Here is a 14139-nt window from a genome sequence, read left to right on the forward strand (position 1 = left end):
ATCCTATAATTCTATGATTCCCTTTTTAGCAACGTAAAAGTAAATCCAAGCTTCAGCCCACAGAGGCAAGGAGATATAATAAAAAACGCTTCCCGTGCATTATCTCAGTAATTACAGCAGCTTGGTGGCAAATAGGTCAATATTATTAACCTGCGGTTTAAGAATTAAAGCCACCTTAATGAGTTTCAAACATCATCCCTAACCTGATGTCCTCCAGGTGTTTTTGACTGAAGGAGCGTCTCCACCCCCATCATTCAGCCCGGACACCGAAGTCCAGCTCTGAGGAGCTTCTGGTGGTTCCCTCCCTGAAAGATGTGAGGTTACAGGGAACCAGGCAAAGGGCCTTCTTGGTAGCGGCGCCCACACTGTGGAACGCCCTCCCATCAGATGTCAAGGAAATAAACAACTGTCTTACTTTAAGAAGACATCTGAAGGCAGCCCTGTTAAGGGAGGTTTTTCGTGTCTAATGTTTTACATTTTTTTCATGTGCTGTAAGAGTGGCTGGGGAAGCTTAGCCATATGAGTGGGGTATAAACAACAAAATCATCATCATCATTATTATTATTATTATTATTATTATTATTATTATTATTATATCACTCACAATCCCTAGCTAACAGGACCAATGGTCAGGGATGATGGGAGTTGTCAATAACATCTAAAGGGCACCAGGTTAGAATAGGCTGATTTATTCAGTGAGCCATGAACCAAGCTCTTCCTAGGTTACACACTACTTATCAGTTGTTGTTTAGTCATTTAGTCGTGTCCGACTCTTTGTGACCCCATGGACCAGAGCATACCAGGCACTTCTGTCTTCCACTGCCTCCCACAGCTTGATCAAACACGTTTGTAGCTTTGAGAATACTGTCCAACCATCTCGTCCTCTGCTGCCCCTTCTCCTTGTGCCCTCCATCTTTCCCAACATCAGGGTCTTTTCCAGGGAGTCTTCTCTTCTCATGAGGTGGCCAAAGTCTTGGAGTCTCAGCTTCAGGATCTGTCCTTCCAGTGAGCACTCAGGGCTGATTTCCTTCAGAATGGAGAGGTTTGATTTTCTTGCAGTCCATGGGACTCTCCAGAGTCTCCTCCAGCACCATAATTAAAAAGCATCAATTCTTCAGTGATCAGCCTTCTTTATGGTCCAGCTCTCACTTCCATACATCACTACTGGGAAAGCCATAGCTTTAACTATATGGACCTTTGTTGACAGGACCTTTGTTGACAGTACTGTATTGTATTCCACACCATATAGCAGGGATTCAAACAACCTATATGCTTCCTTTCATCTCCGCCCATTGGCCATGCTGGCTGGGGCTGATGGGACTTGGGAGTCCAATTACAACTACTGGAGTCCCCGGCATACATACTAGTGCCTATTCCAAGTTTGCCTTTCCAACAATGACATGTTTAGAGTGACACACCACAGGGGGAGACTGCAGAATTTGCAGCTTCTGTCAGAATTCTGGTTTCCATGGTGATGCTTCCCCTTTCTTCCACTGTAAAGCCTAATATTATCCAGAACATTCTTTAAACGACATTGCAAAACTGCTCCGCTTCTCAGTATTATATATATATGTATAAAAGTATGACCTTGGGAAACACAGCTGTTCTCAAAAAGAGAGATCTGTGCAAATAGGCTCCTTAAAGCACACAAACATGTATTCAGTACACAAACTGTATGTTTTTTTCCTGTACAACGCAGCAGTTCCCTTTCTAGCTGCCTCGTAGCAACATCCCAAATACTGCAGTATGACCACCGCAGACTGCAGTAAACCGACTCTTTAATATCAAGCAGAGGAGCAGAACACAGAATGATTAGTGTCATCAATCTAACCAAGCCTTGACCTTCACACCCTCCTCTGTGGACTTCCAGGAGCACCTGTGTGGTTACGGCTGGAAAACAGACTGCCATAATTGTGAGATTGCCAGCCTGAGGGAAGAGACTTGGGCTTTTCATTTCTCGGCTTCATCTGCGCCGTACATTTAAAGCATTATTATACCATTTTAAACAGTCATGATTTCCTCTAAAGAATTCTGGGAGCTTTAGTTTGTTAAGGAGGTAGTTGTTAGGAGACCCCCTATTCCCCATGCAATTTCCAGAGTGGTTTATTAACAACCAATCCCTTTCTCTAGATAACTCTGGGAAATGTAGTTCTGGAAGGGCAAAAAAAGGTTTCCTAGCACCCCTTCAGCACCCTTAACAAACCGCCGTTCCCAGGATGTTTTGAGGGGAGCCGTGGCTGTTTAAAGTTGTGCAATACTGTTTTAAATGAATAGTGCAAATGGAGCCCTTGTACAAATCAGGCATGATAATAAACTAAGATAATGACTACACAGACCTTGATCAAAGCTCTTTGGTCAACAGAACAGTTTGTGAAGGATAGATATTTTGTTGTTTCCATAGTACCTCTGCAGTGTATTTTATAATAATCATTTATTTTATCACATTTATGGTGGTAGTTGAAGGCATTGTACATGGTTCTCCTGCCATTTTATTTTCACAACAATCTTGTGAGGTAGACAGTGGCTAGCCCAGTGGGACTAGGAACACTTTGAGGGTCTACGTCTGCCTTTGCTCCTCTCACTTCATATCTCTCCTGGTCCTGGAAGACCAGTGGGTGAGGGGAGAGGAATCTTGTTGCCGCAGGAGGGGGAGACCCCCTGGTTTGTTCACCAGCCCAACTCATCTCTGCCTACTGGCCTCCCTCCTCTACTGCTTCAGCTTCTGCCTCTGCCTCTGATTCTGGACTGCTCTCTGCACAGACTCTTCCTGCTCACTAAACCCTGTTACCGCTTCAGCTTCTGACACCTCCTCCTCCTAATCTTCTCTTTCCCACCACCAATCCCCAGGCTCTGAGCCTTCTTCATTCGGGGGAATCCCCAACTTGTGCCTCCAGTCAGTCCATACAGGGGTCAGCAAACTTCTTCAGCAGGGGGCCGGTCCACTGTCCCTCAGACCTTGTGGGGGGCTGGACTATACTTTTGGGGGGGGGAATGAACGAATTCCTATGCCCCACAAATAACCCAGAGATGCATTTCAAATAAAAGCACACATTCTACTCATGTAAAAACATGCTGATTTCCGGATCGTCTGCGGGCCGGATTTAGAAGGTGATTGGGCCGGATCCGGCCCCCAGGCCATAGCTGTCAACTTTCAGATTTGAAAATAAGGGATCAGCAGCCTCGAAAATAAGGGATCAGCAGCCTCACCTGTCCCGGAGACAATCTACGGGATATCTAACAATCCGGGATAACTGCGGGAAGCAGCAGGAAACGGCGCTGGAATAAGGGAATTTCCCGCAAAAAAAAGGGAAGGTTGACAGCTATGCCCCAGGCCTTAGTTTGCCTACCCATGGTCCATGACATGGGGTCTGTTAAGTTGTGGGTGAACATATCAGATGACACAGCGATTCTTCAAACAGCTCTTGTTTATTCACAGGCCAGGACAGAACTGAACTAAAGGACTCAGTCAGCCTGCTTATATAGAGCTCCAGTGCCACGTTACTGTAACAACTTTCTAAAACTATCCAATCACTGAACGTCACTTTCGATCCTTCATTTGCATAACTATCTACAGCATCCCCTTGCTGCACCTCTGCAGCTGCTTCCCTGGTGGGGAGGGGGACACCATTTTGTGGTTTGCCTCGGGTGTCAAAATGTCTTGGGCCAGCCCTGCCTATATCTGATCAGCCCCCCCCCCACCCAAAGTTGCCTCCAAACTTTGAACCTGGTCCTCTAGGGCAAGAGTGGAGGAATTGTTTGCCCTCCAAGTGCTGTTGGACTCCTCTGCTTCCATCTGTCCCAGCCGGCATGGCCAGTGGTCAAAGATGATGCGAGCTGCCTTCTAACAAATGAGGAATTGGGTAGATCTGCAATGCAAGTAGGATTTTTTAAAATTATTATTATACTATTAAATATGTGTATTGAATGAATCTATTTAGTCAATAAATATATGTATGCCAGGAATCTAATGTGCTGCTTTGCTGTGGATCTACTAAACCAGTTACTAAGGGGCCAAAAAAGGAAAATAAAATGCTGGATTGTTTTATTGATGTATATTGGCAACTCGCCCTACCTCCCCGGTGGACATTTAAAAATGGATTCTCCTATCTGAACCTGGAAATCACACACACACACACACACACACACACACACAGCCAGATGCCTCTCTCTGTGTAATTATTTTCTTATCTTTGTGGACCAGGCAGTGATACTAGAGTATGATGTCATTTAGAACGACAGGGCTTGAATGGAAATAGGAGAGGAGGAAGAACTGGCAGTAACAACTGAGCGAGGAAACTGTGGTGCTAACAACAGAGATGAAGCCTGGCTGTGTCAGCTGCTCTGTGCGCAAAGACACAAAAAGTGTGGTGAGCAACGTACTTTGCATTTTTGGTGGAACAGAACTACAGATCCCATCATCCCTGATCATCCATCACACAGACTAGGGCTTATGGGAGTGGGAGTCCAACGGCTGTTGGCTTCGCCTTTTGAATGCCCTTCTTCTGTTGCTCGGGCAACAGGTGTCCTTTCCCTCCAGCCCCATCCGGCACCACAAAAAGAGAGGAGAAAATATAGAAGTAGAGACAGGAATCTCTCATCTAACTAACATAATAGTGTGATTTTGTTATTGAGATTTTGAACAGTTAAAAGCACAAGCTATCTGCATGCAAATCCACAGAGGATGAGGCGTCTGCATGCAACTAGGCATTGGATTTGATTCCAGGGATATTCTCCATAGACAATTTTTTTTATTACTATTATTACTTTATTTACAACATAGTCTACAACAACTCATACGTGCGAACAAACCCACCACCATTGACAATTTAATTATCAAAATTAAACTCCTATCCCCTTTCACAAAGAAAACATAACATAAAAATAAGAGACTTCCTTTATCCTGTAAATGGCCTCGCTATTTACTTCTTGTATACTGTTTCTTTTATATGTGATTATTACATTTTTTTCTAATTATGACTTAAAAACCGCAGTCTCCTGTATAAATTAATCGAAACAAGTCCAGGTGTATATTTTGGGGCACTGTTTGGTAAAGCACTTTCTGCATTTTCCCCATTCTTTTAGAAATTCTTGTCTAGGCCTCTCCATAGGCAATTTAAACAGATTGTCAGGGTGCAACCTAAGGGTTTGTTTTGTATTGGGGTTTCTTTTGCCGGAAATTTAAATCTAAGCCTGATCTCTGATTTGCAATATTAACAGTAGACTGCATTGCAGGGCTAGGGCTGTCATAAATCCATCTCTTCATCAGGCCCTTCCAGCAATATACTGTTAGTATAAAAACAGTGGCCTATATTGCAGGGTTGTTGTACACTACTTTCTGCAGACTGATATGGCAGGGATAGCGTATCTGAACTTCAGACCCAACCTGTAATAGGTTCAGCAACTGGACTACATATTAGGGTTGTTGTAAACCATGCAAGGAGCTTCAGCCCGATGCCCACCTTGCAATATTTAGAGGAAACTGTGGGACTATTGTAACACCCAAAGCCTCTTCCGCCCTTTAATATGAGGATAATGGACTGCATTTGTATTGGAATATGCAGTGGTAAGTAAGAATATTTTTTAAAATGTTGGAAAACGGAAGCGACATTCAGTTTTTTGAGCAAAATGAAACTTATATTTTAGATTTTACTCTGTTTTAATTTTATGTTCATTGTGACGTACGTGCTATTTTTTTGCAAGTCGTTTCAGGTTCCCTTTTGTAAAAAAAAAGTGACTAAAAAGTGCAATTATTATGATTAAATAAATAATTATTTTGCACAATCACAGCTATCTATGCCTTAGCTTGGATTCCCCTATTCCAAGGTCGGCCAGGAGACATTTAAAAATGGCTTATCGGATCTAAACCCGGATGCAGCGTATAGAGAAAATGAGATGGTCGTCTTCAACTTTTTAATATCTCTGCCTCTCTGCGGACGTGATTGAAGGCAATAGAAATGGAAAGGAAAAGAGGATTGCTTAAATATTCAATGCTCACTTCTGGTTCTGATTGGAATGCCTCCACGTGCGGGGCAGTAATGCAGAGAAAGAGAAATGCGTCTCTTAAGGTCCACGAGTAAGCTTGCAATTCTATACTGCACACCCTTACCCGGAAGTAAGTCCCATTAAACCGAATGGGACTTACATCTAAGTAGAAGTAACCGTGGTTAGTTTTCAAGGTGCCGGAATGCAGGGCTTTGTCTTGTCATAAGCCAGCTGCTACTCTTCAGAGTCCGGATACACTTGCAAGACACGACGAGTCATGATTTATTAAGACATTTCTGCGAAGCGACAGATCCCTTTTTAAAATTAAAATTTATTTAATACATAATCATTGCTATGATTAATGTATGTACAGTGCAAACTGGACAAATGTCTTCCTTGTAACCTTATCTGTCTAGTTTTCTTTAAAAACAACAACAACAACAATAATAATAATAAAACCTCTGTAATGGGATACCTCTGCCCCTTTATTTGTTTGCTTTGATTTTTTTGGGGCGTCCCCTCCCCAATATTTTTTAGAGGGATCGCTTCAGTTTTAGCGTTTGCATATCCCAGCACCCTATCCTATAGTATATAGTATAGTATAGTATAGTATAGTATAGAATAGTATATTGTATTTTAAAATGGGGTTTCAGAGTTGTAAGGGTTTTTTGAATGTTTTACGTAGATTTTCAGTTTTATTGTTCTGTATGGGACAATGACAATAAAGATATCGTATATCATTGGGATTTTGATGGCATGTTGACATGATGTTGACATTTTGCTTGGGGTTTTATCCCTGCAATTCGAGTGAACCCCCTTAGCACACTTTGGTCGCCTTAAATACTAATTAAATATTAAAATTAAGCAGGGAAATGCCCTTTTTTCTCTTCCTCCTTGTTTCCTTGTACGTGATTGTGCCCATCTCTCCTTCCCGCACTTCCCTCAGCCGCCGTCGCATTGGACTCCCGTGCGTGTATGCGGGCGGGTGCCTCTCGCGGCTCCCTTAACTCTTGAAGGCGGGGTCAGCAGACGCGAGAACGAGGCGGTTATAAAAAAGGTCCGGAAGTGGGAGGGGGGATGATAGGCCCCACCCCTCGCGCTCTGCGTGGCTCCGCCTCCTCCCAGCCGGCTGCTTTCCGCGCTCCGCATCTCGCATCTGTCAGTCGCTGCTTCGTCGCCGGCGGAACAAGATGGCGGCTCGGGTGAGTGGACGGCTGAATGACGGCGGGGGGGGGGGGGTAGAGATAGTGACGTGTCAGCTCGGCGGCTTCTGCCTCCCATTCATTCTCTTAGCAGCCCACCGCCCTTCCACCCAGCCCAGTTAGGGAGGCTTCCCTTGTTCCCTATGACACTGCTGCGTATATGCCATACATTTTCAGCTCATCCCACACCGCGCCCTTTAAAGAACACCCCCTGGGAACTATAGCCTGTTAAGGGGGCTGGGAACTAAGCTTCCCGGGATTCTTAGACCTGGGGATCATAGCCTGTTAAGGGTGCTGGGAATTCCTGTTCTGAGGATTCTCAAACCTGGGTATTATCACTTGTTAAGGGTGCTGGGAGCTACAGTTCCCAGGATTCTTAAACCTGGGGATTATCACTTGTTAAGGGTGCTAGGAGCTACAGTTCCCAGGATTCTTAAACCGGGGAACTATCGTCTGTTAAGGGTGCTTTGACCTACCGTTCCCAGGATTCTTAAACCTGGGGATTATCTCTTGTTAAGGGTGCTAGGAGCTACAGTTCCCAGGATTCTTCAACCTGAGGATTATCACTTGTTAAGGGTGCTAGGAGCTACAGTTCCTAGGATTCTTAAACCGGGGAACTATCGCCTGTTAAGGGTGCTGGGTGCTACGGTTCCCAGGATTCTTTTGGGGTGTGCTCTTCAAATTCACGGCGTGTGCGCACTTAGGGGGGACCCGAGTGCAGATCCTCCACCACAGAGCCTTGAGTGATGCGGTGCCCTCCCACTCAGGCTCGCCCACCTTGGCGGGCTGTTGCAAAGGGGCGCACAGTCATCCTCTTTCTGTCTTCTGTTTATTCTCGGTGGGTCCGCTTGCTGAAAGATAAATGGGTCTGTTCAGCGTGCTGGAAAAGAAGAAAAACAGTGCACCACTCTCGCGCTGGGTCTCTCAGTCATCTGAGCATTGTAGCTGAGACATTGGAGAACAGCTCACATTTTTGCATTCTTAATGTAAAATGGCTTTCCTCGAAGGCGGCTTGGCAAAAATGTGCCTGCCCTTCTCTCTCCATCTCACCCCCGGTCTGTTACCCTTAAATAGGACATTGCAGGAACAAGGGCAGCCTGAAGGGTTAATGCCGGAATTGTTTGCTGTGTCATAAATACTTCTGGGTGACCTGGAGTTAATAAGCTGTTACTGCAACGAGAGTGTCTGGTGGGTGAAAAGCTGGGAGGATCAAGCTGTTTATGCGGTGAGCACCTTTACTGCAATGCACACTTAGCTGGCAAGTGGAAGACTCTGTCTTCGGGTTGCATATGAACCGAACTTGTGGCGATGCTGCTGGTTACAATGATGTCAGATTGCTGTTGCTTTATTTTCCTAGTGACCCAACATGTGCCTAGTACTTTGCATCCCCTAGAATGACGGGTGCAGTGCAGGCAGGTTAGCAATTGGGGAAAGGCTAATGGATGTACCTTTCTCACGTTTGTTTACCTTCTGTTACGCAGATACTCCCCAACACCAAAAAGGCTTTATTGGCCTTATGCCATGAAGAATATCCATTTAGTATATCGAAGGAGGAGTGTTGATTCGGGATCATTTAAAATGTTCTCCCTCCCTGCAGATTGTGGCAGATTATGGAAGCTTCGGGAGGGATGATATATAGGGGAACAAACCAGGATGTAACACAACAGGTGATTGGGGATTTTGGAAGCATAATAGTGGTTTTCCGCAAAACGGCATCATCCAGAATTGTAGCAGGTTTGGTTCTTCCACTGGCTTGTGGTAATGGTTCAATGAAAAACCCGTTACTTGAGTTGTGAGAACAACAGCGTATGCCTGTAGGATTTGGCTTAAAATGCAGAAACTAGCATTCAAATAAATGGTAGTGAGCTCCCTCCATTGGAACACTTCTCCATAAGAGTAAGGAGGAAGTGACAATGGTCAAGTCTCAAAATGCTCATGATAACTCTGATTGATAACTATAAAAAAATTTGGAGGCAAAATGCAAAAGTATTTAAAAGTCCATCCATGTGTATTGCTTTCTTGTTCAAAGAAGCAGGCATGGGGCAGGCATGGCACAAAGGAAAGTGAACCAAGGATTTAACTGGCACTTTGCCATATAAACTGGTACATACTGGAAACGTTTTCCTAAGTAACCCCTTCCCATTAGTTGCGTTGATTCTGCTTAATTATTGGAGATGCTGAATGCACACTCTGTGGCAACAATATGTCCTTTCTACCTGCTGTATTATTATTATTATTATTATTATTTTTAGTAGTAGTAGTAGTAGTATATTTGAATTTCACAGAACAAAAGCAAAATATAAAACTACAAAATATATAATCAAAATAAAAACAACAACCCAATAACCCCCCCAACACATTTTAAAAGGGCGTAGGATGCCAAATCAACCAAAGGCCTGTTTATAAAGGAATGTTTTTGCCTGGCGCCTAAAGGTGTATAATGAAGGCACCAGGCGAACTTTCCTTGGGAGAGCATTCCACAGATGGGGAGCCACTGCAGAGAAGGCCCCGTTCTCTTGTTGCCACCCTCCGGACCTCTCAGTATACAAGACTGAGCAATGGAGATTGCACACATGACTCTATCCCTGTAACTGTGACCAGGCTATTGTTGGGGTATCCCACACTAAGACTGGGGAGAGGTGAAACCAACAGGAACACCATGATGGGGATTTGGAAGATGATGAGGAAGACTGGTCTCCGTGAGTGGAACAGAAGATGGGCAGTCACTCTCTCATATTTGCAGGCCTGGATGAGTGGCATAATCTTCTTGTCAGACACACATAGGCCATCTTTCCTGCAATGAATTACTGCGATAAATAACCCTCTGCAATTGCCCATCTTCACATTTCAGCAGACACTAAAAGTTGCTTCTTTCCCTTCGTACAAATCTTGATGTGCGCAAGGAAGAAAGGCATAATTTATCTTATCGCTCACTCATAAGTGATTGCTGACATGCATCTCAGGCACATACATGCTCAGTGACCAATGAAACGCACAAATACCATTTTACACAGAGTATTGTTTTGGTCTCCGTCTCTGGGTCAGTGGGTTTTCACAGTTGAGCTGAGAGGTTCTGCTTGTCATATGTGGCCAGGCAGGTCTGCGATTATGAGTCCCCTAAATCGACACAGAGTTCTCTGTTGATCTTGCTCCACCATAAACATGTGAATCACCCTGTGGAATTTCTCTAGGACCCCAGGCACACACCTGGGTGAATGAGCTCTCAGAAGCATCTGTTGTTATCAACTGATTTTTTTTAAAAAAAATAAAATTTATTAGATTTCCCACAATTGTAACAAAAACCACAAAGCAAAATAACACACAAAAACAGAAAGAAAAGGAAAATACATCAATAAAAGAAAAAAGAAATAAAACAATAAACAGATAAACAATAACAACAAACTTAATTTTTTACAAATCCAACCTTTTAAACATCTTGGTTGATTTCCTCTAGTCCCTCCTTTCTGAGTTTCCTTGTAATTGAAAGTAACAGCTTCCCAATATCATTATTAAACTAAAACAATTTCCAATTATAATCCATCTTATTCACTTTTCTTAATATTCTAAATCCCATTTATTTACTTATAACCTAATTTAATCCTCAACTGATATTTGGCCTTGTGTGTGGCAGAAATGACACCTCATGCAGAACGTGCATGTTCTTAGCTGGATAGCTATCTTCTTATATAACAATCTACAGCAAGGATGGGATCCTTTAGCTGAAATTGCCAGGGCAATTTAAATCACCAGATTTCTGGCATCAACATCCTAGTGATGAAAAATGTCAGACTAATATGTTTTCCACGGAGTAACTTTTCTCGGTGGCTCCCAGAACTAGGGACAGGCAGGTATCTATCTCTAGCTCATCTCTTTTTTTTCATATGTTCATTCGTGGCTTATTTCCACCCCCTTTCTACCTTTATCTGCAACTTTTATTTTAGTCCTCACAAAAACGTTCGCGTAGATATTAACTTAAATAAGTAACATAAAATGTGTGTTCTCTCAAACTACACATTTCTAAACATATTTTGAGCATCATAGTGTTTCAGAAGTGTGAAAGGTAGTCCAGAAATTGCAGATCAGGTCTGTTCTTATAGTAGGAATTCACAATTAACAAATTCTCCACTCAGAGGTTGAGCTAAAAACCAATCAAACACATTTCCTGTTTAATGTGTTTGAGAGTTTTGTTCACTCTTCTTAGGAGAACACTGAAACCCAAATCAGATATGATTTGTTTGTGATTTGATTGTTACCTGTTATACGATTTGATACTGTGCATATTTACTCCCAAGTTAAATGTGCATAAGATTGCCGCTTTGGTCATTTTAGGCCACATTCGTGAGGAAAAGGACTGGCTAAATTTTACTCGCCTTAGCTGAGTGGCTGTTTATAGACCGGATTTATTATTATTATTGTTATTAGTATTTAAATTTGTATACCACTGTAATGGGAATTAGGGGTTGCTTGTGCGTAAGTTGCCGCCACTCTCGGCGAGGTTGCCTGGATAAACCTTTCCCTGGCTGGACAGTCCTGATTCCACGTCTGTCTCAGTCACTGGCAGAATCCGTCAGTGGGCGTTTCCTGAACTTCTTCCAACATAAAAGTTCCTTGATGGATAGTCTCCGCCTAGCCTCACTGTGCGGCAGTGGAGGACCAATGCTCTCCCCGCTGGTCTCTGGCGAAGAGTCCTGGAGCCATCCCTCCGAAGCCCGCCTCCGCCCGCCTTTCTCCCTGGTGTAACGCTGATTTCCTTCCCCGGTCACTGAGTCCTCTCCTTTCCTGCTGGGACCTTCTCCGGCATCGCTCGGGAGCCCTTCCTCCACTCCTGACTGCGATGGCAGTTCCCTGACAACCACCCTTCATCCACAGATCACAGGGCGGCTCATAACATAAAAATGTAGAATGAGAACACAAAATACATCCTTAAAAAAATCTGAAAACAAAAACCAAACCAATAACCCACAAGCACATTTAAAAGGCTGTAGAGTGTTGAATCAGCCAAAGGCCTGGTTATAGCGAAAGGTTTTCGCCTGCTGTCTAAAGATATGTAATGAAGGCTCCAGGCGAGCCTCCCTGGGGAGAGCATTCCACAGGTAGGGAGCCATCCCAGAAAAGGCCTGTTCTTGTGTAGCCACCCTCTGGGCTTCTCATGGAGGAGTCACATGAAGAAGGGCCTTAGATGATGATTGCAGGGTCCAGGTTGGTTCATATGGGGAAAGGTGGTCCTTGAGGTATTGCGGTCCTGAGTCTTTAAGGCTTTGTAGGTGAAAGTCAGCACTTTCACCTACAAACTATAGAGTTATAGGGATGGTCAACTCCAAAGAGATTGAGATCTACTCACAGAATTAAAAACTCGCAGTGATCTACCCCCTTTTTGGGGGTTCAGGTCAAAGTTGGTGAGTTTTTTTTTAGGGAGGAGGAGAGAGAGCCCCAATTTTTCAAAATTCAAGCCTAAGCTCAAGGGAAAAAGGGGAACAGCTACTCACCAAGAGATCACTGGGGAAACAACCAGCCTCACTATGAGTAAAATCTGTTTTCTGTTCTGAAAATCGTGCAACAGTGGAGGGTGGGGCGAGGGGCTGGGGCCGGATTATATTTTACTAAGGAAAGGGACCCAGCGATCGACCACAATCTACCAAAACCTCCCAGGGATCTACCAGTAGATCATGATCGACCAGTTGGACATCCCTGCTATAGAGTGATGGAGAAGCAGGAGCAAAGTTGCACTGCACTCGGTCAAGGTTGGTTCCATGGCTGGGCCTGAACCCAAATTGAAAATCTGTGTCATCCAAGATTTCCTGCCATGACCCTCTCCATGACATCTCTAGAAAGGGGATATTTGCAGCTGGTCAGTAGCTCTTCCAAACCAAAGGGTCTAGGGCCATTTTCTTTCCGAGTGGCAATGCCACTGCTTTTTTCCAAGGTGACAGGGTATCCTCAAATTGTGTAGCCAGGTGGTCATAGAATCATAGAATAGAATCATAGAATCATAGAGTTGGAAGAGACCACAAGGGCCATCAAGTCCAACCCCCTGCCAAGCAGGAAACACCATCAGAGCACTCCTGACATATGGTTGTCAAGCCCCTGCTTAAAGACCTCCAAAGTAGGAGACTCCACCACACTCCTTGGCAGCAAATTCCACTGTCAAACAGCTCTTACTGTCAGGAAGTTCTTCCTAATGTTTAGGTGGAATCTTCTTTCTTGTAGTTTGGATCCATTGCTCCGTGTCCGCTTCTCTGGAGCAGCAGAAAACAACCTTTCTCCCTCCTCTATGTGACATCCTTTTATATATTTGAACATGGCTATCATATCACCCCTTAACCTCCTCTTCTCCAGGCTAAACATGCCCAGCTCCCTTAGCCGTTCCTCATAAGGCATCGTTTCCAGGCCTTTGACCATTTTGGTTGCCCTCCTCTGGACACGTTCCAGTTTGTCAGTGTCCTTCTTGAACTGTGGTGCCCAGAACTGGACACAGTACTCCAGGTGAGGTCTGACCAGAGCAGAATACAGTGGCACTATTACTTCCCTTGATCTAGATGCTATATTCCTATTGATGCAGCCCAGAATTGCATTGGCTTTTTTAGCTGCCGCGTCACACTGTTGGCTCATGTCATAGGAGGTCCTCTAATGCAGAGGTGCCTCCCCGACAATGGGAGTCAGCAACCTCCAGACCAGCTACTGGAAAATGCAATGCAATAATAATAATAATAATAATTTTTTTTATTTATATCTCGCCCTCCCCAGCCGAAGCCGGGCTCAGAGTGGCTAACAACAGTAAAAGAATACAGCATTCTAAAATCAATTGCATTTTAAAATGAAAGCTGTGAAATGCACCATCTTTGCCACTGTGTTGGTTTTTTGGGCCTTAGGAAGTCTGTCTTCTTGTCCCTGCACAAATGGTTTCCCTTGTTTTTATCTCCCTCTGAGGCAGGAATGGGATTTCATTAATAAATTG

General features: G+C 44.0%; 1 protein-coding gene across 6 annotated transcripts in view; it reads left to right on the forward strand.

The window, feature by feature from the left end:
• The first annotated feature begins 7112 nt into the window (after positions 1–7112).
• The window catches only part of NSF (N-ethylmaleimide sensitive factor, vesicle fusing ATPase), a 104522-nt gene continuing 97495 nt past the window's right edge, over positions 7113–14139 (forward strand). For all 6 annotated transcript variants that reach the window (XM_081166337.1, XM_081166339.1, XM_081166338.1 and 3 more), the window contains exon 1: positions 7113–7184. In XM_081166337.1, the coding sequence (XP_081022463.1) occupies positions 7173–7184 (12 nt within the window). In that variant the 5' untranslated portion in view covers positions 7113–7172. The remainder of the gene's footprint in view (positions 7185–14139) is intronic.

This window comes from Podarcis bocagei (assembly GCF_964188305.1).
Source record: "Podarcis bocagei genome assembly, chromosome: 13".
Taxonomy (NCBI): Eukaryota; Metazoa; Chordata; class Lepidosauria; order Squamata; family Lacertidae; genus Podarcis; species Podarcis bocagei.